General features: G+C 42.8%; 1 protein-coding gene and 1 long non-coding RNA gene across 3 annotated transcripts in view; both read right to left on the bottom strand.

Annotated features, from left to right (window-relative positions):
* The window catches only part of TBC1D9B (TBC1 domain family member 9B), a 48,694-nt gene extending 36,746 nt beyond the window's left edge, over window positions 1-11,948 (bottom strand). The window contains exons 1-2 of one of the 2 annotated variants that reach the window (XM_060240338.1): window positions 11,676-11,948; window positions 5,298-5,408 (exon numbers count right to left, since the gene is read on the bottom strand). In XM_060240338.1, coding sequence (XP_060096321.1) covers window positions 5,298-5,408; window positions 11,676-11,793 — 229 coding nt within the window. In that variant the 5' untranslated portion in view covers window positions 11,794-11,948. The remainder of the gene's footprint in view (window positions 1-5,297; window positions 5,409-11,675) is intronic. The other variant, XM_060240337.1, reaches the window with a different exon arrangement.
* An 8,956-nt stretch (window positions 11,949-20,904) lies between these two features.
* On the bottom strand, window positions 20,905-21,411 carry LOC132571517 (uncharacterized). The gene is made up of 2 exons (XR_009555398.1): window positions 21,328-21,411; window positions 20,905-21,273 (listed from the first exon to the last, which is right to left on the bottom strand). It is a non-coding gene; the product is annotated as an uncharacterized LOC132571517 (long non-coding RNA).
* Between the last annotated feature and the right edge of the window lie 3,370 nt (window positions 21,412-24,781).

Below are 24,781 nucleotides of genomic sequence, written 5' to 3'. Positions count from 1 at the left end.
GACCCAACCCAATTCAGACAGGAGGTGAGATGGCAGCAGCCACGTGTGTAGCCTGGCCCAACCAAGAGAGAGAGAGAGGAAGGGGAGATGGACTCTTCAGCCAGCCAATCTGATGTGGGTCTTTTCACTGCTCTTGCTGCTGCTGCTACCACTCTCCACTTCCTTGCTCGCAGGCTGGACCATAGACCTGAACAGGCTGGTTCTGGCCTCTAGTCCTTATGTTTTGACATCCCTGATTTAGAGTGATGCTGGCCCCCAGGCTAAGAACCACAGGCCAAGAGCCCTTTGACTCTCACCCATTGGCTCATGCTTCTGCCTAGGAGGAGCCCTATAGTTCAGAGACCCACAGCCCCTGCCTCCCAGAAGCAGCAGAGGGTGGGGCCCACAATCAGGCCCAGGCAAACAAACCTTGCTCAATGGAAAGGAAAGGTCCCCTATGTAAGCACCAGTCGTTTCCGATTCTGGGGTGACGTTGCTTTCACGGCAGACTTTTTACGGGGTGGTTTGCCATTGCCTTCCCCCCCAGCAAGCTGGGTACTCATTTTACCGACCTTGGAAGGATGGAAGGCTGAGTCAACCTCGAGCTGGCTACCTGAAAACCCAGCTACCGCCGGGGATCGAACTCAGGTCATGAGCAGAGCTTAGGATTGCAGTACTGTAGCTTTACCACTCTGCGCCATGGGGCTCTTGCCTTGCTCAATGAGCAACAGACAAAAAGACCCAAACAGACCCAGACAAAAACTCCATTCTCCAGCAGGCTACAAGCACCCAATCTATAAACTCTGCCACCTCTCAAAGTGACCTCAGTTAATGCTCCCCTGTAGTTCAGCAGTTTAGGACAAAAAAGGCACAAAAAACCCTCACCTTCCCAGCAGCTCTTTTCTGTGTTCTTTCTCCCAGCCCAGCTGGTTAAGTTTTGATAGAAACAGGACTTTTTGATCATATCACTCTAAGTTTGACCCAACTTAACCAACTTCCAATCTGTTTCCGGACCAATTAAATGTTCTAATTTAGATCTTCAAAATTTGAAAAAGGGTTTAAATTAGTTTCACTTAGGCTTCCCAACCCTCCCGCCCTGGCGGGGGACCCCAGGATTTCCAGCCTCTTCCCCCGCTCCCCAAAAAAACTCGCGGCTCACCGTGCTCCTGGCCTGCCTCCTCCCTCCCCTCCCCTTCTCTGGTTTCGCCTCGGCTGCTCCGTGGCTGCTCCTCCGAGATGGGCTCAGGCTGGGCCCCTCTCGGAGGAGCGGCTGCGGTGGGGCGGGGAAGAGGTGGCAGCAGCGGCGGCGCCCGCTGTTCTCCGCCTCTGGGGTGGAATTGGAGAAGGGGAGGGTGGAGGGAAGGAGTTCAATTGTGCTTGTCACACCGTTGCTCCTAGCTCCACCCCAGTGTCTCCTGGCTCCACCCTCAAAGTCCCCAGATATTTCTGGAATTGGACTTGGCAATCCCAGTTTCACTTAAGGGCAACCTCCTCTACCATGAATCATCTTATACACTAAGGTCTGCTAAACAGGCACTGCTTTCTGTTCCACCGGCATCATAGGCATGATGGAACATACAGTAATAACTACAACAGGACTGGGACTTCCCTCCCCTAGGTGTAAATTGACCTAACCTTATTTTAACTTCAGAAGACAAATGAAGGCCATTACCTTTCTACAAGCTTTTGATCAGAGTTGTTCATGGAGATATCCTGCTATTGACTGACTTTATTTTCTTGAGGCTGGATTTTGGTTCATTCTTGCTTTCATTCTGCTCGTTAATCTAATGGTTTTCTATTGTCTTTTAATTTTATTATAAATATATTTTAAGTGTTTAATGGCCACTCTGAAAATGTTATCCATACACAAATACATTATCCATTTTGTTGTTGTTGTTCAGTCGCACAGTCAAGTCTGACTCTTTGCGACCCCATGGACCAAGTCACACCAGGCCCTCCTGTCTTCCACCATCCTCCGAAGTCTGCTCAAATTCATGTTAGTTACATCAGTAACACTGTCCAGCCATCTCATCTTTTGCTGTCCCCTTCTTCTTTTGCCTTCCGTCTTTCCCAGCATCAGGATCTTCTCCAGTGAGTGCTCCTTTCTCATTTGGTGGCCAAAGTATTTGAGCTTCAGCTTCATCATCTGACCTTCCAGGGAACAGTCAGGGTTGATTTCCCTTAGGACTGACTGATTTGAACTTCTTGTAGTCCAAGGGACTCTCAAGATTCTTCTCCAGCACCACATTTCAAAAGCATCTATTCTTCTGCGTTCAGCCTTCCTTATGGTTCAGCTCTCAAAGTCATACATTACTACTGGGAATACCATCGCTTTGACTATACAGACTTTTGTTGGCAGGGTGATGTCTCTACTTTTTATTATACTGCCCAGGTTCGCCATAGCTGTCCTCCCAAGGAGCAAACATCTTTTAATTTCATGGCTACAGTCACCATCTGCAGTAATCTTGGATCCCAGAAATGTGAAGTCTGTCACTGCTTCCATGTCTTCCCCTTCTATTTGCCAAGGAGTGATGGGGCCGGATGTTTTTTTGATGTTAGTTTTTTTGATGTTGAATTTCAAGCCTACTTTTGTGCTCTCCTCTTTCACCCTCAACAAGAGGTTCTTTAGGTCCTCTTCACTTTCTGCCATTAGAGTGGTATCATCTGCATATCTGAGGTTGTTGATGTTTTTCCCGGCAATCTTAGTTCCGGCTTCTGCTTCATCCAGGCCAGCATTCTGCATGATGTACTCTGCATATAAATTAAATAAGCAAGGTGACAATTTTCATCCTTGTCAAACTCCTTTTCCTATTTTAAACCAATCAGTTGTACCATATCCCATTCTGATGGTTGCTTCTTGACCCTTATACAGGTTTCTCAGGAGACATGTGAGGTGATCTGGTACTCCCATCTCTTTAAGGACTTGCCACAGTTTGTTGTGATCCACACAATCAAAGGCTTTAGTGTAGTCAATGAAACAGAAATAGACCTTTCTCTGATACTTCTGTGCTTTCTTCATAATCCAGTGAATGTTGGCAATTTGATCTCTAGTTCCTCTACCTCTCTGAAACCCAGCTTGAACTTCTGGTAGTTCCTGATCTACATACTGTTGAAACCTAGTTTGTAGGATCTTTAACATAATCTTGCTGGCATGTGAAATGCGTGCAATAGTGCGATAGTTTGAACATTCTTTGGCATTACCCTTTTTTGGGATTGGAATATAAACTGACCTTTTCCAATCCTGTGGCCATAGTTGCATTTTCTAAATTTGTTGACATAATGTGTGCATCACTTTAACAGCATCATCTTTTAGGACTTTGAATAGCTCAACTGGCATACTGTCATCTCTGCTCGCTTTGTTGTTAGTAATGCTTTCTAAGGCCCATTTGACTTCACACGCCAGGATGTCTGGCTCAAGGTCAGCGATTTCACTGTCATGGTTGTCAAGGACATTGAGATCCTTCTTGTATAATTCTTCTGTGTATTCTTGCCACCTCTTCCTGATCTCTTCTGCTTCTGTTAGGTCCCTACCATTTTTGTCCTTTATCATGGCCATCTTTGCACAAAACGTTTCCTTGATTTCTCCAATTTTCTTGAAGAGATCTCTTGTTCTTCCCATTCTGTTATTTTCCTCTATTGCCTTGCATTGTTCCTTCAGGAAGGCCTCCTTATCTCTCCTTGCTGTTCTCTAAAAATCTGCATTCAGTTGGGTGAATTTTTCTTTTTCACCTTTGCATTTCGCTTTCCTTCTTTCCTCAGCTATTTGTAAAGCCTCATCAGACAGTCACTTTGCTTTCTTGCATTACTTTTTCTTTGATAGGGTGCTGATTGCTGCCTTCTGTACAATGTCACGAACCTCCATCCATAGTTCTTCAGGCACTCTGTCTATAAACTCTAGTTCTAGTTCTATAAACACCTATTCTTCACCTCCACTGTATATTCATAAGGGATGTGATCAAGGTCGAACCTGAATGGCCTAATGGCTTCCCCAGTTTTCTTCAGTTTAAGCCTGAATTTTTCAATGAGTAGCTAGCTCATGATCTGAGCCACAGTCAGCTCCAGGTCTTGCTTTTGCTGACTGTAATTAGCTTCTCCATCTTTGACTGCAGAGTATATAATCAATCTGATTTCTGTGTTGCCCATCAGGTGATGTCCATGTGTAGAGTCACCTTTTAGGTTGTTGAAAGAGGGTGTTTGCTATGACCAGTTTGTTCTCTTGACAAAATTCTATTAGCCTTTGCTCGGCTTCATTTTGTTCTCCAAGGCTAAACTTGTCAGTTGTTCCAGTTACCTTTTGACTTCCTGCTTTGGCATTCCAGTCCCCTATGATGAGGAGGACATCTTTTTTTGGTGTTAATTCTAGAAGGTGTAGTAGATCTTCATAGAACTGGTCTACTTCAGCCTCTTTCGCATCAGTGGTTGGGGCATAGACTTGGATTACTGTGATACTGAATGGTTTGCCTTGGATACGGGCCCCCATCATTCTGTCATTTTTGAGATTGTACCCCATTACTGCCTTCCTCACTCTCTTGTTAACTATAAAGGCCACACAATTTCTTCTATGGGACTCTTGCCCACAATAATAGATGAAGTGATCCTCTGAGTTAAGTTCACCCATTCCCGTCCATTTTAGTTCGCTGATTCCCAAGATGTCGATGTTCAGTCTTGCCATCTCTTGTTTGACTATACCCAGCTTACCTTGATACATAGATCTTACATTCCATGTTCCAATGCAGTATTGTTCTTTGAAGCATTGGACTTTCCTTTCACCATCAGATAAATCCAAAACTGAGCATCCTTTCGGCTTTGGCCCCAGTCGCTTCACTCTTTCTGTGGTTATTTGGACTTGCCCTTCGCTCTTCCCCAGTAGCATATTGGGCACCTTCTGACCTGAGGGGCTCATCTTTTAGCCTTTTGTTACTGTCCATGGGATTTTCTTGGCAAGAATACTGGAGTGGTTTGCCATTTCCTTCTCCAGTGGATCACATTTTGTCTGGGTTCTCAGCTGTGGCCTGCCCATCTTGGGTGGCCCTGCATGGCATAGCCCACAGCCTCACTGAACCACGCAAGCCCTCTCGCCATGTCAAGGCAGCAATTCATGAGTGATCCGTACACATACCCAAATTTCAGAGAATCAGCCTTTCAGAAAGTACTCCTAAAAAAAGCCCAAAATGTCCCTAAAGAACTCACTTCTCCAAAAAGCAATTTGAAAAACCAGTGTGAGAGTTTCTTAAGCAGGGGACAAGAGCAAACATACACCAGTGGCATTTGCCCCTTTAAAACAACTTCCGTATGTTTTCAGGACCGATACTACTTACCACATGCTACTGCCCAATAGATCTGAGAGTCCAGTGTCTGGTGCAGGATCCTATAGGGAGCAACTCTAGCACTTGAGTCCAAGACCACATCAAGGGTTCCCACAAGCAAGCCTAAAAAAACAAAGATGGAGAGAAAAACATGTTGAATTTTATAGGCCAATGGTACTTCTAAAATACTACATCTTGATCTGAAAAACAGAAGCAACTCCATCCCAATCAGATGCACTACTGTTCAAAATTCCACAGCTAAGAAAGATTTTTAAAAAGATTATATCTAATTTTCATGCACTTGTGTTAAGAACATAAGAAAAGCCATGTTGGATCAGGCCAATGGCCCATCCAGTCCAACACTCTGTGTCACAAGGTGGCCAAAAAAACCAAGTGCCATCAGGAGGTCCACCAGTGGGGCTAGAAGCTCTACCACTGTGCCTCCCCTCCCCCACCCCCCGCAAGCACCAAGAAGCACCAGAGCATCACTGCATTGGACAGAGAGTTCCAATAATACGCTGTGGCTAGCAGCCACTGATGGACCTCTGCTCCATATGCTTATCCAGTTCCCTCTTGAAGCTGTCTATGCTTGTAGCCGCCGCCACCTCCTGTGGCAGTGAATTTCACATGTTAATCACCCTTTGGGTGATTCTTTCAAAAAAATCAATTTTTATTCAATATAATAAAATATATACATGTGTTTATTTCTTGTAGAAAATACTGGTATCAGTTTACTTTTGACTAACAGAATGGAGATTCTGTTTAGTCTTAGAGAAAACCAATGCCCAAATGCAACCTGGCTGGAAAACTTAACTGGGGACAAAGTTTACATTATCTGTGGAGTACATATTTGAGCAACAGTTGGAAACTCTGTAATCCTACTAATCTACAGACAAAATATGCAAATGTTAAAATGTAAGGATGGCATCAAAGAGGACACAATAATGATCAGGCAGGGTGTAGCACAGAAGAATACATGGAGGTGTCACTGCTTCTGCAAGGCCAAGTTAATAAAAGAGAACAGCAAAACCAGGTCATTACTCTGTCAGTAAAGGTGGTATTCTCATTTAGTAATGGCAATCCTCTCATTTTACGAACAGGTGGAGAGTTGGCCACCCAGTAAGTTATTAAGAAATCCCTACCGGACCATAAGGAAGATTATCAGTAGCTCTGCCTGAGTTACAGATTCTATAGACTGAAAGACCTTTTCATTGTTAATATCAAGGCAGAGAGAAATGCCTCCACTGAAAGTAGCAAACCTACAGTCTTCCCACCACAATTCATATTTAGGACCAGGACTGACATTTTATCCCAACTTGTAAATCAGTTCACATCTCCTAGACTCTACTTTCCTTTCAAGAGATGAGAGGTACATTTTGCAAGGATCTTCTGAAACAGAAATGTTTTCTTTATATAAAAGATGACCTTTTATCCATCACAGTTTTTGCCAGTTAAAAAATACTCAAGACACCCAAATAATAAAAAGTAGCTTGTGAAAGGGACAACAAATAGTTCTGGGAGAGCTGCTCCAATAAAGTGACCTACTTTTCTAGAGGACAAATGCATCAACACAGTTGAGTTTGGTTTATGAGGGATAAAGGGACAGAAAGAGAACTTTAAACTCAAGGTTTAAGGCCTTAAAATAAATACAGAAAGTAAATACTGTGTCTTCTCACAGCTGCAAAAATGTGAGCAGATTGCAGTTTCCTAGTGGCAGCTGAAACAAAATCAGGGAAGGAGATAAAGCTCAACCAGAGAAGGTCTCCACTCAATATCAGGCCTTTTACATAAAGGAGTTTGAGGCTTGGTAGCAGATCACACAAACAACAGCAGTTAGTATGACCGAGGCATCACTTAAATGAACAAAGGATGGTAGGCTTAGAGATTTTATTATACAACAGCATCTAGGCTCTGAAGCAACCTGCCCAAGCAACTTCCAACACCACACCGGCTTCTGCAATGAACTGAAGGAAATTGTATGTTCTCAGTGAATTGAATGTTGAATGCTGGGAACGTGTGCTTCCCCTACCGCTGCCACTTCCTTTACAGAAGGCATTTGGATCCCATTACCACAAGTAATGAACATGCATTTATCACTTTATTTATCTCAGCAGGCTGAAAAAAGGGGGTGTTAGGAAACTTAAAATACAATTTGAAGTTAACACACAGTAACAACTTCTGACCACTGCATTGTTTATTTGTTTTTATTTTGCTCACAGCTTTCCATATCAAGAGTCCTGCAAGTACAGCAAAACTGTAGATGGTTTCTCAATCTATTTACCATGAACACCATGACACGACACAGTGCACCTGCTGAGATTCTCTTGCTCAAAAAAGTACCAGAGATCTAACTTGAGCCAAGCAGAAAATATCTTAGAAACCTATTGATCACCATGTCTGTGCTCTTAGAAATTTACAAAATATACATGCAAATACATGGCTGTCAATATTATCCATGTTTCATAAATGTAAGCTTGCTGATATCTATCTATAGGGAACAAATTTCAAGATCCAAGCACTCTCAACAATGCAAAAGTGACAGATATGGACAAGTTCTAGCCCTGTATCTTCATGGTCCTCTATGGTTACACTTTCCCTAAAGTAAGGCAAACACAAGGAAGTATACCTTTTAAATATGAATTTAGATGACTTCATCCTTGGGCAATGGAGACATCATCTACGGTCCTGAAATCTTGTCCTAGCCTATCTGTAGCACAAACACATCCTGAACAGGTGCAAAACAATGAGCAGATGTGATCTGTATCATATCTTCACAGACCTGACCTGGATAGACCAAGCAAGCCTGATCTTGTCAGATCTTGGAAGCTAAGCAGGGCCCACCCTGGCAAGTACTTGGACAGGAGACCTCCTTGGAATACCAGGAGCAGGAGGCAGAGGCAGACTGTATCAAGCCACTTCTCTGCACATCCTCCATGCCCCATGAGGAGTCACCAGAAGTTGCCATGACTTCCAGGCATACACTCGTGCACACACACACACACACACACACACAATCTTCACAAACCTATAGGTGCTGATACAACGTGTGTGTGAATATATTGGTTCAGCTTTTACTGAGTCGACCATCTCATGTTGGGTCTTCCTCTTTTCCTATTGCCTTGAACTTTTCCTAACAATATTGCCTTTTCCAATGACTCTTGCCTTCTCATTATGTGGCCAAAGTACAATAGTCCCAGTTCAGTCATTTTACCTCCAAAGGACAATTCAGGTTTGATTTTATCTAGAAAAGGGGTGTCAAAGTCATTTGTTATGAGGACTGGATCTGACATAAATGAGACCTTGTCGGGCCAGGCCATGTGTGTCATAAAATGTAAGGCCAGGTAATGGAGTTTTAAACTTTATAAACAGCACAGACAAACACAATTAAAGATTTTTTAACAACTTAAAACATGTTTAAAAGATTAGCATTCTTGCAATAGTTTATCTAACAGTCTCTGATGATAGCTCTGAATTACTGCATCAAAATCTGGAAACAATGTCTGCGTTGTAGTGAGTATGCTGGTCAGGCATTGTTCAGAAGTGCTGTCCTAGATGGGAGCACATTCAGCTGGGGCTTCGGGGACTGCACTGGCTGCCGATAACATACCGAGTTCGGTACAAGGTGCTGGTTATGACCTTTAAAGCCCTTTATGGCCTGGGACCTGCCTACCTTAGGGACCGTCTCTCCCCACATGTTCCCCAGAGAGTGCTGAGATCGGGGTCCCAAAACCTTCTTACAATCCCTGGGCCAAAGGAGGCCCGTCTGAAAGTGACCAGAGACAGGGCCTTCTTGATTGCAGCTCCCTGTTGGTGGAATCAGCTCCCGGAGGAGGTGAGGGCCCTGCGGAACCTTGAACAGTTCCGCAGGGCCTGCAAAACAGCCCTCTTCCGGTTGGCATATAATTAAGTGTTATCGGAATGCCTGAACATTCAAATCTCGAACCTCAGATTATTCAATACTGGAATATTGAAGAATTGTTCTAAGGAAGGTAGCATAGTACATACTGAAGCGTGCTTTTATGTATTTTATATGTATTTTATTGCATAATTATAATTATTAATGTATTATTAATGTATTTTAAATTGACTTTGTTAGTTTTTGTGTTGTAAGCCGCCCTGAGCCAACCTCGGTGGGGTAGGGCGGGATATAAATCGAATAAAATAAATAAATAAATAAGTTGTAAACCTACTTTTGATTTATTGACATTAATTACAGAAATCTCATGGTCAATGCTTTGAGCCTAAGACCCAGAGGAAAGCATGAAATGGCTGGGCACTGCAAGCTTTTGTACATGTTGCTTCATGTGTTGGCCAAGAACATGCGAAGGCACCATGACACAGACTTAGGGCTATGTGTTTGTCTATAAAACTAGTCCTCCACAGAGAAATAACTACAACTTCTATGAGGCAGTGCAAAAATACAGAGACAGCAATGCATATTGCCTTACTAAGACTGGATCATGAAGGCATGAATACAGTGAAAATGGGGAGGAAAATCCAGTTGCACCCAGAAGAACCCTGGCATAACACGCCAACAAAGCACACACACACACATTCCCTCTGTCTCTGTAGCAAGGCAAAAAGCTCATACCTTGAATAAAAGTTTGTTGGCCTTAAAGATGCTTTGTATTTCTCCTGTGTGTTGGAGGGGACTGGGCAAAGGAAGCTCAGCCACTTTCCCTCCCCAGGGGATGAGCCTAAGTCAATAAAAGGAAGAGAGACTTGGCTCAGTAGTTCTGTGAGTGAGAGAATCTGGCAAAGCAAGCTCTCCTTCTCCCCTTCCCTCCCTAAGAGAGGAGCCTCAGCTAATGGAGAAAATAGAGGCTTTGCTCTGTAACTCCTGTGTGATTGAGCAAGCCTGGCAAAGCAAACTGTTATGCAGAAGGAAGCAAGAGAGAGGGAGAAGGAAGCAGACTTGCTAGCAGGCCTGAGAGGAGCCCTCCAGGGGCTTACGTTTGACACCCCAAGGCTGCACATTTGACACCCATGATCTAGAATCTACTTATTTGTCTTAATGGTGGTCCACAGTTCTCACAAAACCTCCTCCAACACCATATTTCAAATTAATTAATTTACTTCTAGTCAGCTTTCTCTACTGTCCAACTATCACATCCATACGTAGTTATACTTATAAGTAAAATAGGTCCTGCTAATGACCTATGACATTAGAGTTAATACAGCCAGGATTAGATTTCATTGTTTTCAACTGCTGCAAATTTACTGCACAACTCACAATATCTTCTTTAACATCAAGTTATAAATTGTTGCTGAAGCTATGCAATTCAGTGGACTCCCATTATTCACTCAAAAAGAAAAATATTCATCTCCCATCTTTACAAAGAAAATTGTTAAAATAGCACAGAACCCCTTAAGTTTGGAAGTCAAAGGTTTAATAACCACCACACACTCCTTAGTATTACTTGTCAAGCTCTATCCATGATTATTAGCCATGGTGACAAAAATTTGAGTAATAACATTTACATTTCCCCTTCACATGAAACACTCTATTCCAAATGTACACATGTACACCCACAGAATCATGCTCTGAATTTGGGCAGATACAAAATGCATATCTAAATGCTGCACACAACATATTCCTGTAGCTCAAAGGCTAGATATAATGTTGGCCCTTCACCAGTCAAAAGCTTGCTGACCTCATTCTTGTGGGAGGGCCCAAACATGCACCCAAATGCGCTTAGGACTTGGAAAGAGCAGACATCTATAGCTTCCGACCCACTTGAAGCCTCAAGATGCCAAACCTCACCGCAGCCTAAGATTTACTGAGAAGCAGGCCCCAGTGAAGTCAAAGGGGAGGGACGGTAGCTCAGTGGTAGAACATCTGTTTGGTAAGCAGAAGGTTTCAGGTTCAACTAAAAAGTGTCCAGACAAGTAGGTGTGAAAAACCTCAGCTTCAGACCCTGGAGAGCCACTGCCAGTCTGAGCAGACAATACTGACTTTGATGGACCGAGGGTCTGATTCAGTATAAGGCAGCCTCATATGTTCATGTTCAAAGGGCCTTTCTATGTCCTCAGTAATTAACACTTTCTCCACTCAGTAGCAGCATCCTCTATTCCGGGGGGGGGGGGGGGGGGGACGGAAACTGGCGATGCTAGCTATTGCCATTACTTGGAAGGGACGCCCCTTAACTATGCAAGCCCTGAATTAACATGCTCTGTTCCTTTAAAAGCCCTTCCCATAGATTCATAATGAGGCAGACAGAAACCTCCCGCGAATGCTGACAATTTGGGAAGGATTCCTAAGGGAGATGCCCAGGGCCAGGCCTCGCCCTTCCGCGTGAGAGCCCTCTGACGCCTGCCCAGTCCCCATATACAGGAGGGACCCAGCGGAGGGTGCTGCCACTCCCTGTCCCGCAGGCAGGCGACACTCACCCGTCAGGCCGCCCCCCTTCCCGTGGCCCCGCCGCCGCTGCAGCAGGAAGAACGGGTTGGCCCGCTCGGTGACCCACAGCGCGTTCGCCAGCAGCACCTCCTCGGGGGCCAGCCACATGATGACGCCGTCGTCGTTGCTGCGGCGGCGGTGGCGCCGCCACCCGCTCCGCTTCCCCACTTCGGCCTGGGCCCACAGTCACAGGTGGGTCACGGGGGCTGCCTACGTTGCGGCCGGAGCCCAGCAGCGCTTGCCTGTTGCGCCCTCTGGCGTTTCGGCTGCCGTACCGCGGCTCCAGAGGGTAGTCATGCCTTCCTCCCCCCCACGTCAATCTGCCTGGTTGCTTGCAGGATTCGCTGATCTTTAGCAGAGCCCCGTGGCGCAGAGTGGTAAAGCTGCAGTCGGAGCCCTCTGCTCGCGACCTGAGTTTGATCCAACAGAAGCTGAGTTCAGGTAGCCGGCTCCAGGTTGACTCAGCCTTCTATCCTTCCGAGGTCTGTAAAATGAGTAACCAGCTTTGCTGGGAGGACAGTGTAGGTGACTGGGGAAGGCAATGGCAAACCACCCCGTAAAAAGTCTGCGGTGAAAACGTTGTGAAAGCAACTTCACCCCAGAGTCGGAAACGACTGGCGCTTGCACAGAGAAGGGATCTTTCCTTAGTAGAGGTCCCCCCTCCCCCGCAACTGCAGTCTTAGCGTTTTTAGGAAGGAGCGTGGCCGAGTGAATTCGACAGCAGAGAGCCTCTCAGAAAAAGCTAGTCCACTTCCAGCTTTCATGCGTCCAGCCATCATTCCTCCCCGCCCCCTCCGGTGCGTAAAAACAAGCTGCAAAACGTATTAAGGCCAAAGAAACCCGAAGGTCTGAAGCCTGGGGCAAATTAGCCCTTCTTTCCCTTCTGCGTGCTGACTCTGGTAGGATTTTAGAATAAGCATGAACGGAATTGCTCTACCTTAGCTTTGTGAGAGTGGGTTGTGATGGATGTGTAGTGAGTGAGAGAAGGGCCTTAGACATAATACATCCCACCTTTTTATGGTCCATAGCAGATCCCAGACACTGAAAACGACTCCCACAGCTGAGCTTTGGATTATGGGATGGAGGAATGAAAGTAAAGTCTTATAGAACTAATTATCTGGTCTCTCACATACTGTGGAATGTGACAGGGGTGGAAAGAGTAATAAAGAACCTCTGCTGGCCAGCCCCACTATAAGATGGGAAACAAAGGGTTACCAACTCCAAGTTGGGAAATTCCTGGAGACCTGAGGTGTGTGGTAATGGCAGTTTAGGGATGCAAGAGAGCTCTGTGGGGATATGATTCCATAGAAACTGCCTTCCAAAGCTGCCAGGGGAACAGATCCTCCAAAGGAAGAAGAAGAAGAATTGCAGATTTATACCCCACCCTTCTCCCTGAATCGGAGACTCAGAGTGGCTTACAGTCTCCCATATCTTCAACCCCCATAACAAACACTCTGTGAGGTGGATGGGACTGAGGGCTCTCACAGCAGCTGCCCTTTCAAGGACAACCTCTGCCAGAGCTATGGCTGACCCAAGGCCATGCTAGCAGGTGCAAGTGGAGGAGTGGGGAATCAAACCTGGTTCTCCCAGATAAGAGTCCGAACACTTAACCACTCCACCAAACTGGCTCTCTAGTCCAGAGATTAGTTTCAGTTCTATTTTCCAGGGCCTTATCTCCCACGGAGCCCTCTGTTCTCCTCAAATCTCACCTTCCCCATGCTCCACCCCTCAAGCCAGGAATTTCCCAACCCAGTTAGCAACCCTGTGTTTTCAGAAAATGTGCACATTAAAGAAATAGCCCTTCCTTGCTATCAGCACTCCACCACTGGTATTAACTGGCATAATGCCTTTGAGCTTCGCTTTTCTATCTGGCTAATAGTGACCTACCTGCTGTGAATTTGCCAATCTCCTTTTAAAGCTGTTTAAACCAAATTGTGACAGTTCATGCCATACATTATGTATTGCATGAAGTACTTGCTTAATTATTCTGTTGTTTAATCAGCTGTATTGGACGATGGTGAGTAGTAGTATGATGGGAGAGGGAGACTTTTTATTTAAAAAAATCTGCTTTCCTCACACCAAGCATTGCTTTATGACCTTCTATAATGTCAGTTGACTTTTTCAAAACTAAAAAGTTCCAAACATTTGTATGAAAGGTGCTTAACTCACTTTCCCTTCTCTGCATCTCTTTCAGCTCCATGATTTTTTTTCCAGATCAGGCAGCTACAACTAACTATACATCGCATTCCAAATGTGGCTGTGACATAGATTTACATTACTGCATCACACGGCCATTTTGTTTACAATCACATTCTTAATAATCCCCAGCATAGAATTCACTGTTTTTAATGTGGTTGCCTACTATATTGATATCTTCATCCATCACGATCCCAGGATCCCACTCCTGGTTAATAATTCCCAGCAGATGAAATTTGTAAATAACTCCAAATTATTGGATCTGTTACTTAGTGGTAGAGTATCTCCTTAGCATGCAGAAAACCTCAGGTTCAATCCTCATTTAAAAGGATCAATTGCAGGGATGTCAGCCTCCACGTGGGACCTGGGGATCTCCTGGAATTACATAGCTCATCTCCGGACTACAGAGATCATTTCCCCTGGAGAAAAGGATGCTTTGGAGGGTAGATTCTGTGGTATTGTACTCCATTGAGGTCCCTGTCCAGCTTCCAACCCCAAATCTTCAGGAGTTCCCCAACCTGGAACTGGCAACCATACCCCTCAACCCCCCTGCCAGTGTCTAAGGGGGCCAGGCAACCCTGGTTGTAGGTGATGTGAAAGACCTCTACCTTGTATCCTGGAGAGCTGTTGTTAGCCAGAGTAGACCATTCTGGCCTTAAGAACGTAAGAAGAGCCCTGCTGGATCAGACCAGTGGTCCATCAAGTCCATACATTATGTATTACATGAAGTTTAATTATTCTGTTGTTTAATCAGCTGTATTGGATGATGGTGAGTGGTAGTATGATGGGAGTGGCCAACACACAGTGGCCAACTAGTTCCTCTAAATGGCCAATAACAGAGCATAGAAGCTGAGACCTGGCTCTGGGATTCAGAGGATTAGTGCCTCTCAATGTGGAGGTTCCCCTCAGCCACCATGGCTAGTAGCCATTGATAGGCTTATCCTCCATGAATCTAATTTCCCTTTAAAGCTATTTATTTTTGTGGCCTTGAAGGATCAGTGGTCTAATTTAGTATTCATATAAAATTTTTTGCCACTGTGTGACACAGACTGTTGGACTTGATGGGCCGTTGGCCTGATCCAACATGGCTTCTCTTATGTTCTTATATGTTATTGTGTTTTCAGGATACGGACTCTATCAGTGTACCTGTGAAGTTAGGATTGTATCGCTTTTACTTACACTCAGGGCTTTTTCCCCTGGGGGAACATGGTGGAACGGCGTTGCAAAACCTCATGGAAACAAAATTCAAAAAAAAAAAAAACCATTTAAAAGTTCATGAGAGGCACCTGTGTGTTTCTCTTTCATTTCCCTCTTGAGAGTACCAGTTCCTCTTTTTCCAGAAAAAAAGCCCTGCTTACACTGAGCCTCATTTATCTGGCTCCACTGTCTTGAATTATCTGTAGTTATTCCTTTCACCCTGATCATTTACGAACACTTTAAATAGTATGAATCCTTCAGAAACCTGTTGCCCACTTTGCTCCATTGCAAGAACTGCCCTTTTAATCCCTGCTTTCTGCTATTTAAGCAGTATCAATGCCATGATGGACAAGTATACTCAAAGTCTTTGATGAGGGACTTTTCATTTAAATTTTTGCAAGTCCACAAATAAACACAATCCATCACTCAAAACTGTGTTGTGTAGCCTCAGAGGCATGTTGGTGGACTTTGCCATACAACAGTTAAGCATCAAACAACCAAAATTGTGAATAAGGAAAAGGCCCAGCAGCTGAAGAAACCAGGATGTGTGTGTGTGTGTATGTGTGTGTGTGTGTACAGATGCATGCAGGTCAGTCCTTCTGGCCAAACTATAAGAGTAGGTACTGACCAAATGATAGAATATGAGAAGCAGTTCTCTGTTAAACTTCTGTGAAACCTGATGCTTTTACTAGGGCATATTTTAGAGCTCTGTAATATCTATTGATAACTGGATGAAGCAGCACGTACCTAGAACTTTACCACAAATTTCTGAGGAAAGGAAAAAAACAGCAGCTTCACACCTGAGTTTTTAAACCTTTTAATTATTATCTTGAATCACAAAGTGTTTTCTTGCTCCTTGTTGTCTGAAACTAGCCAATAAAAGCCACAAACCCATCTGGTGAAAAATGCCTGGTGTTTAGTTAAATGCCTTTGCCAGAATGACTGCAGTTTGTCAGATAAATTCTCCTATATAACAGTAGATGGATTAAACATCTTCCTTTGTAATTCCCCAGGGGTATTGTGAAGCTGTTAACAACTATCACTGATTATTTAAATATGTTCTGTTTTATACACAACCGTAGCACATATTGGCAGTAGCAACAAATCTTTAGCTTTATATGCAACCTTGGTCCTATTCCATCCTGTTATTGTCCCACATCCATTATTTGACCTTTTTGCCTTTTTTTCCTGCTTGGCTTCAGCTCTTCTTTCTGAAGAAACTGAAGTTGTTTTAAGGCTACTGGAATGAAATGCAGCATAAACTTAAGAATACAAGTAGAGCCAGCTGGATCAGACCAGTGGTCCATCTAGTTCAGCATATTGTTTCACACAACAGCCAACCAATTGCCCTGGAGGGCCAAACAAATGGGGGCATAGATGTTGAGTCCCTTCCTCACTGCTGCCTCCTAGCACTAGGAGTCAGAGGTTTCTTGCTTCTGTAGATGGAGGCTCCCTTTAGTCACAATTACTAGCAATCATTGATAGACCTCTCCTCCGTAAATCTGTGTAACCTCCTTTGAACATTTTTATGCTTGTGGCCATCACTACATCATCTGGCAGTGAATTCTACAATCTAATTACTAACTGAGTGAAGAAGTATTTCCCTTGTCTGTCTTAACCCTATTTGCCAACAAGTTCATTGGGTGTCTAAGAATTCTGTTGTTATGGGAGAGAGCAGAAGAGTTAGTTTTATACCCCACCCTTCACTACCCACAGGAGTCTTGGAGCGACTTATCTTCCCTTCCTCTCCCCACAACAGACATCCTGTGAGGTAGGTAGGGCTGAGAGAGTTCTGAGGGAACTGTGACTGACCCAAGGTCACCCAGCTGGCTTTATGTAGAGGAGTAGAGAATCAAACCAATTTATCCAGATTAGAGTGTGCTGCTCTTAACCACTATACCAAACTGGGAGAAAAAGCTCCCTTTCCATGCATAATTGTATAAACCTCTGTCATGTTTCTCCTTAGCCATCTTTTTTCTAGATTGAAAAATGCCAAACTGTCCAGCCTTTTCTCATAGGAAAATGGCTCCAATCTTCTTACTGTCCTGGTTGTCCTTCTCTGTGCTTTTCTTAGCTGTAATACCCTTTTGGAGATGCTGAGACCAGAAATGCAGACAGTATTTCAAATGAGGCTGCACCATAGCTTTTTATAAGAGCCATTTGGTTTTGAATGCCTTTCCTAATAATTTATAATATTAACAGGAATGCTGGCCAGGATGCATATAGTTGCTGTTCTGAGGGAACTTGGCCAGTTCCACACAGAGATCCCCCCCCTCCAATGATTCCCTACCCTACATTTTTGGGGAACGTCCATATGACATTGTGACCATGACTTATGGGACTCTCCTCTTTAAAGCTGACCAAAGAAAAACTCCCAAGTAGTGAGTGGTATGGGGATGGGCCATGTCAGATGTGCCCACCCACTTCTGTCCCTCTTGCCTCTGTTTTATGTCTTGTGTGGAAGAAGCTCATGTTAGGCAGCTTCTGGTGCTGAAATTTAGCACTGGAATGACACAACAAAGACCTAGCAGGGCATTATAAAATTCCACTTTATGCATGACAGACAGGTGAGAAGTGCATGAATGAATACCAGTGCTCATTTGATAAAATCACAGAGCAATTGTTCATGTCATCTACCATTGGATCATCATTTCAGGTATGTTCACAGTGAATTATGCAAAATGCACACAGCACAGAATTGCAAGTGCAGCTTATGAAAAGGGAAATGGTGTGTTATTGGAGTTTTCAAGATAAGATAATCAGGCAGATGGGTTTATTTTTAACTTGTTGCATTTATCTGTCATGTATTATTATTATTATTATTATTATTATTATTATTAAATTTTATTTGTATCCCGCCCTCCCTGCCTAGGCAGGCTCAGGGCGTCAAGTGACATCCAAAAAGTGATATAATGCAATCTAAACGTGTGCGGTATTCTGCACGATAGAACTCCAACTAGGGTAGGACACTTCTGCAATATAATTTCCTCTGTGCAAAAATGACTTCAACTCTGTTCATGGACTATTTCAAAATGGCAAATTTCAGTGTAGTTAGTGAGAATGTGAAGCTATCACCCAAATGTGTAACCCAGAGGACAGTGTTAAGCAGACACAGTTTGTTTTTAGATAGCTTTTTATTGAAATGTATTACATTAGCAAACCCTAACTTAAAGGTATACACTATAAACATATCAGCATATACCACATAGCTACAATATACTTACATCAAAATATGTAGACTAAGAATTCTGTGGCTGCCAAGCTACAGCTTATCACACAAGTTTGAGAGTTTCAATTGTCAAGAGGATGGCATACTGTCTGCACATGCCTAGATTAAAAACAAGGCAAATAGTCCTTTTCAGCTTACCAGGCCTCTGGTAGCTTGTTGGTGTTTTTCAGCTCTTTGTTCACATACTGATATAATTCACTACATAGCAATGAAGAAGTCAGATAACACTCTCTGCCAGTATATTTTCACCTACATAACCTTTAATAGTTTAATCACTCTCCAAATTCAGAAGACCCTTTTCCTGCCACAAGTTACTCACTGCATTTCGTGCATAGTTAGTCTTGGCCTGTACTACTCCTGAGCAGACACAAAGTCACCACTGCACATGGCCCTTAGGCTTATAGCTATTTGTTCTATTCTGACTCAGGGCTGACAGTTTGGGTTCAAGAGTGCTCAAGCTGTGATTCAACAGACCCACTGAACTGACCCACTGACACCCTGAACCACTGTTTGCATCTGTGGCAGGATGTACATATAAAAAATTTGCTGTGGATAGCCAGAAATGTAAAGGTTACAAGAGCAGCCCTGGACTGGCAAAATGTTGTTGGTGCAAAATTGATGAAATATCTGCAACATCACTAACTTATGCACTCTGGAAAACACTTTTTCTCTCAGCATGTAAGGCTTAGTGTAGTGATAGTACTTCTATCACAGCAGTGAGCAATGTACAGATAGGTAAAGAATGATGCATGGCAACTATTTCATTCTGTGGGTGGTATTTTCCCTAAATCCAGAAGCAATCATTTCCATAAACATCTGTAGGTTTTCTTCTAATTTTTTTTTAAGAACAGACAAGGTTCTAGTGTTTTTAAGAGCTTTATGACAGGAAGGAGCTCAGCAGGTACAGATCTTCCCCATGACCACTTCTTTATGCCAGAAAAGTTGAGTTTTAGTGTGCCATGAAGCTGTTAAAGGGACAGAAGCCCCAATGGGGTTGGGGTAGAGTGAGAAACCTTAATATGCTGCACCTAGATAGTCAGAGGCGAGGTTCATTCTTCATGAAACAAACATCATGATGCTCTCTTGAACATTCACCTCTGAGAGGGCAGTTTAACTGGCACATAAAAGTCCTCATTCTTCTCAAATCCCCATAACCAAAGGAATCTTCTCTGACTCTGGAAATGGGGCAGCCAAATCCATTCCAAACCTGATTGGCCTGGGCACTGGGGAAACGACAACTTTTCACCAGGCTACTAAGCTGGAAAAGGGACAAGCTATTTTATATGTGCTTTTTTTTTATTAAAGCAGAGCAACCTCATTAGCTTATTAACAAATGTGATAGCTGGGTGTTCTGAGGTTCTTATAACTCATATTGGGGTAATTAACAGGCTACCCCTACCTCTGAGGTAACAAGAACACGTGATTTTAGCAATCACATTTTCAATATGTCAGCCATTGTTGAAATGCAATGATTGACAGGACTGGCAGTTCTAAGGGATTAACTCACTGACATCTGACAGTGTAGACCTTCTGGAGTCACTGGGACTACAACCTAGTGAGTCAGCAAAGCATCCTCTTAAATGATTTCCCACTGTATTCTATTGTCTGCATATGCCACAAGAAATAACAGTTAAAGGGCTACGAGCAGGGCCAAGCAAGCATAACCAAACACACTAAAAGAATAAAGGAAAAGGCAGGCAATCTAAGTCAATATACAAAAGAAAAAGCAAACAGATCATGAAAGTTTTTGCCAACATGGTTCAGCACTCCAGAGTAGCTGGCACTTACAAGGAAAACTGCAAGCAGATGGAGACGCAAGCCAACAAGCTGTGACCTTCAGAACAAGCCGACAAACATATGCAGTTACAAGAGCACCATCCATGCAAGAAGCTTGTCATTCTTCATAAATATTAATGAATGAAACCTCACACAAGTCCTGTGAGGTAGGTACTATTCCTGTACTATGTATGAGGAAACTGAGGCATTGAACGTAACTTAGGATGCAGCCAGGTACCTTGTGTTGAAGGTCTCCTAGTTTCCAATCTGGTATGTTAGTCACATTGTTTCAATGACCTTATAAGAAAGTAAGCCAATGCCTCTCCTTTAGCAATACACTGGTGTGCTATGCACAATAGTGTATCTATGTTCTGCTAAACTGTGGCTGTTTCAGAAACAGTGAAATTAGAACATACTAAAAGCTGGGCTTGCATATTGCTAGTTTGCTGCAGATCAGCTTTGAATTTTGAAACTGAATTGCCCCTGTGGCATCTAAGCAGAAATATCAGTCAATTTATGCTTTCAAGCCAAGCTTTACAAGTTGGGTGCCACCCAAACAACTGTGGTACAAGTTGTATTGTATGAATAATGTCTCACTTAAAAACAAATGTGCAGAAAAATCTAGGGGACAGAAATCCCGAGTGAAGCTGTTGAATCTGATGCTGTGGCTATCGCATGTGGTCCTAACTGATCTGTGCATGTGCACTCCCATCCTTGCCATTATTATTTCTTTCCTTGCCCAATGCAAAATATTCTCCATAAACAAGTTTTCCATTTAGGTAGGGGGTTTTTTTAAAATCATTCTTTGTGCAGTTAAATCAATAGCATTTGTTTGCACAATTCTGCTGTTTCAGTATGACTGGAATAAACAGTGGCAACTGCATCAATCAACAGAAACTTATCAAAGGACAATATGGGAAGGAACTAACTTTCTCCAAACATCCCTGGAAGTAGCATCACTTCAAGCCAGTCCTAGGGGGAACCTTTTTGGCACAGGATAATTCAGCTTTGGACTCAACTGTGTGACTGAACAAAAATTCAGCATTGTGCAAGTAATGGAGTTTATTCCTTATCTGGAAGTAGGTAAGGGTTATGGTTGGATACAAATGTTGTAATGGCTCTTATTAAAACATCATGGACCAAGTCTGACAGCAGGGGAACATACAAAGCCTTTGCTTCAAATGTTTTGCCTGATCCAACATGGCCTGATCCAACATGGCTTCTCTTATGTTCTTATGTTTTACTGCAAAAGAACCACTTTGAAAAGGAACAATAAAACTAAAACTGTTTTCTTATTAAGCAGCAAGTTCTTTACGAGTGACAAGACTGCCTACTTTATTTAGCTCAGTAGTATCTAACAGAAAAAATGTTTAGGCCATCAGCAAGACCAGCCAAATGCTGCTTTTGTAAATAGGTCAACTGCAGGAAGGAGTTAGAAAAGAATGAATCAAAAGCAGACCCAGTTCTATCAAAATGGCTGAGTAATGGGAACCAGCTGCTTGAAGAGTCCATCAGAATCTACAAATCAGATTTTCTTCCTCTGAATAGGTCAAGCATGTCTAATCAAGCAGGTGAAGCCTTTACTGTGCAGATATTGGGGAGTAGATTAGTGGTTCTCCCCACTAGATGTCACTGTAAACAATAGAAATTACAAAACTGCAGAATAATGCAGATGCCTCTTTATTCCTTTATTTTGTCTTGGTAAATTCAGATGGGGTTACATAAATGCAGCCTCTCTGTGAATCTTAACACAGTCCTTGTGTATGTCAATTATAAACACAGCATTCTGCCCTTTGGATAGAGCTGGAGCTCTAAGTAACTAAAATAAGGAACAAAATTATATCCTGGGTTGGGGTGAAGCCGATTAGGACATGATTTACAGTGGGAAAAATTATTTGGCATGATTATGAAGCTTCAAGAAGCAGGTAAAGGAATTGTTAAGTTCCTCATTGGGCATTTTCCCAAAGGGGTTACAGCAATTTTTCAGTGAGGACTTTGGAAAAATAGCCTTGCTTGGGGAAGGCAGATGGCTTAGGTACTTAAGGTCATCCTGTTCTAAAATTGTACTGAGGATGCCTACTGAGGCATTACGAGTTGGTTACATCACAACCAAGATCAGGACAGATGCCAGCAGATCCTTTCCCTGTTGAAGGATGTGTATTGAGGCAGTTGTCAAACAGAGGACAGCAGCTAAGTGAAGTCCATGAATAGGCAGAATTATACCAAACTGGAATGACATCTAACCTCACTTATTTAATATTTGTTTAAAATATTTTATCTCCCCTTTCTCCCTAAGATAAGATAGTGCAACTGACAAGTGGTTGGTTTTTGGAGAAAAGTAGAGAATGGAGCTTTTTAGATTTTAAAAGGACTTTAAGGAAGTGGAGAGAAGGTACGCCCAGCAGCAAAACAGAATGTAAACTTAATTAAATCTCTGCATTCTGCAGAGTAAAACTACCTATATATGTAAAAATGTTGATAAGCTTGAAGCACTATTTTAAAAATCTAATCCATTATCTGCCAGAAATCTTTCTAATCAGCTTTAATATTTATATACAATGAAGAATTAGGGTATATGTATAACACAATCATGTACTGATTTATTCTTTCTTCCCATGGAATCCTGAGATTTGAATTGTGTGGGGAAAATGACTGATAACAGAAATCAGTGCCAGACTTCATTTCCTAGAATTATCTGGAAGCAACCAAACACATTAAAATGGTATAAAACCAAAATAAGTTAGTGGTGCGGATATATACTAGTTGTCATTCCACACAATCTCAAAAACTCCCAAAACTTCACATGCCTATATAAACAAAACATCTGTTTAAATCCAGACTACTCTCTTTCCAATTTCATACTGTTCTCCCTTCATTTAGGATTCATTGCAACAGCAACAGACTATTTCTGCATATACGGAGATTCTCCCAAACTTATGAAATGATTATTAATATTGTAAAGGACATTCTATAACAGCACACTAGAAATGCCTCTAAAGCACACACAACTTAATGCCCTTAACTGCACTATTCTTCACATTTCTACTGTGTACTTGGGAGGGGGAAGGAGTTGTGTCAGGAAATGGGGAAGGACACACAGAGAACCCCAGCAGGGCAGAAAATATGCACAGTCACTCTGCAATATACTTAATACTTAGTTACCACATTTCACATCACACATGTTTTTTCTCACTATGCATTTTCTCAGGGCTAGGTCTTATTTGCATGTGCAGCTCTCCCAAGAGCTCACATGTGAAACAGTTTCCTAGTGCAAGCCAGCTTGAAACCTAGGTTGGGATCATACACTCACCAAGTTGGCAGTTCTCTTAATGCAGTGGAAAAACAGGCAGGCCCCTACTCCTTCTCCCCTGCCTATAACAAACCACAAGACAGCTGCTTCATACAGAAGCTCAATTTGCACAGCTCTCCTGCTGTGGGCAGGCACGGAACCGCATGAATTGGAGTTGTGTGTTAATGGGTCTCTGCCCAAAGTGTCCCATCTTGCAAGGTGTATATTGTGGAGTGGAGGGTCCCAGACCTCCTCCTCCATCTTGCAAAAAAGCTCTCTACCTTGGCAGATCTATGAACCATGTCTCAGTACACTGGTGCCACATTTCCCTACTACTGCAATAATAAACATAATAATGGGGGAAAGGGGAGGGTGTTTTCCTTTCACTGAGCCACTGTTTAGGTTATTTATAGCATTATACACTCTATGATTGGTGAAGTTTGATTCGTACATCCATGCTAAACCCAAGGAATTCTCTAATGAAAGCAACAGAATTCTTAAATACTTTGCCTGCCATAATATAACCTGACACAATTACCGTATACATGTATACTGGATAATATCTACTACAGCTGTGTGCAATTAACTTCAAACTGACTGATGTTCTGCAGAATGCTGTAAGATTAGAAGCCAAACGGCTCCTGTAGTTCCTAGTGGCATGTGTAAAATATAGAGGTGGTCATGCCCAGGCAACAATAAAATGAAGACTTCCTAGTGGAAAGATGTGGGACTGCTCTCTTTCAATATGTCCTATTGTTAAGGTAAGGAACATTTAAACATTTCCTTTCTCAGGGTGTTGTCTACATTTAGTAAATTGCCTTATATGTGGAAGAGCTGCGTTATACCCAACTTGGAAAAAAAACATATCGAATTAGTGCTGTGTAGGAAAATGTGTGTTTTCCACCATGTCTGAATGATGCTGTTTGCTGCATTTCTTAGTGCACAGACTGAGTGGCCTCTCAGTACATGAACCATGCATCTTATATATGACACAGCAGTTTCTGTTTGAAATGAATTTGATGGTCAGGGCTAGAATAGTCCTGGAGTTTTTGCTTTTGTTTTAAAAAATATACATTTTGTATAGCTTTTTGTTTTGGTATTGTTACCCGCATTATGATGCTGATGTCAGTTATGAGATGGATGGTGGCATATTCATGAAATCAGAAAATTAAATCCACACACAGCCTTCCACCCTTCGGTGATGATTTTCAATAATCTTTTGGTCAATATAAACGTGTATTCTAGTCTTAAGAATAGTGCACATATTACTTTAATAATGGGTGGCCTATAATCTGGGACACAACTGGATGACACACACAAAATCCCTGACTGAGACTCCTGATGTGTTTAATTTTGTCTTTAAAGTAGCCTGGGAGGGAATGGGGGCATGGTAAGTTACACACACACTA

This window comes from Heteronotia binoei, chromosome 5, assembly GCF_032191835.1.
Source record: "Heteronotia binoei isolate CCM8104 ecotype False Entrance Well chromosome 5, APGP_CSIRO_Hbin_v1, whole genome shotgun sequence".
In the NCBI taxonomy this organism is placed as follows: Eukaryota; Metazoa; Chordata; class Lepidosauria; order Squamata; family Gekkonidae; genus Heteronotia; species Heteronotia binoei.
This window is presented reverse-complemented; position numbering and strand designations above follow the sequence as displayed.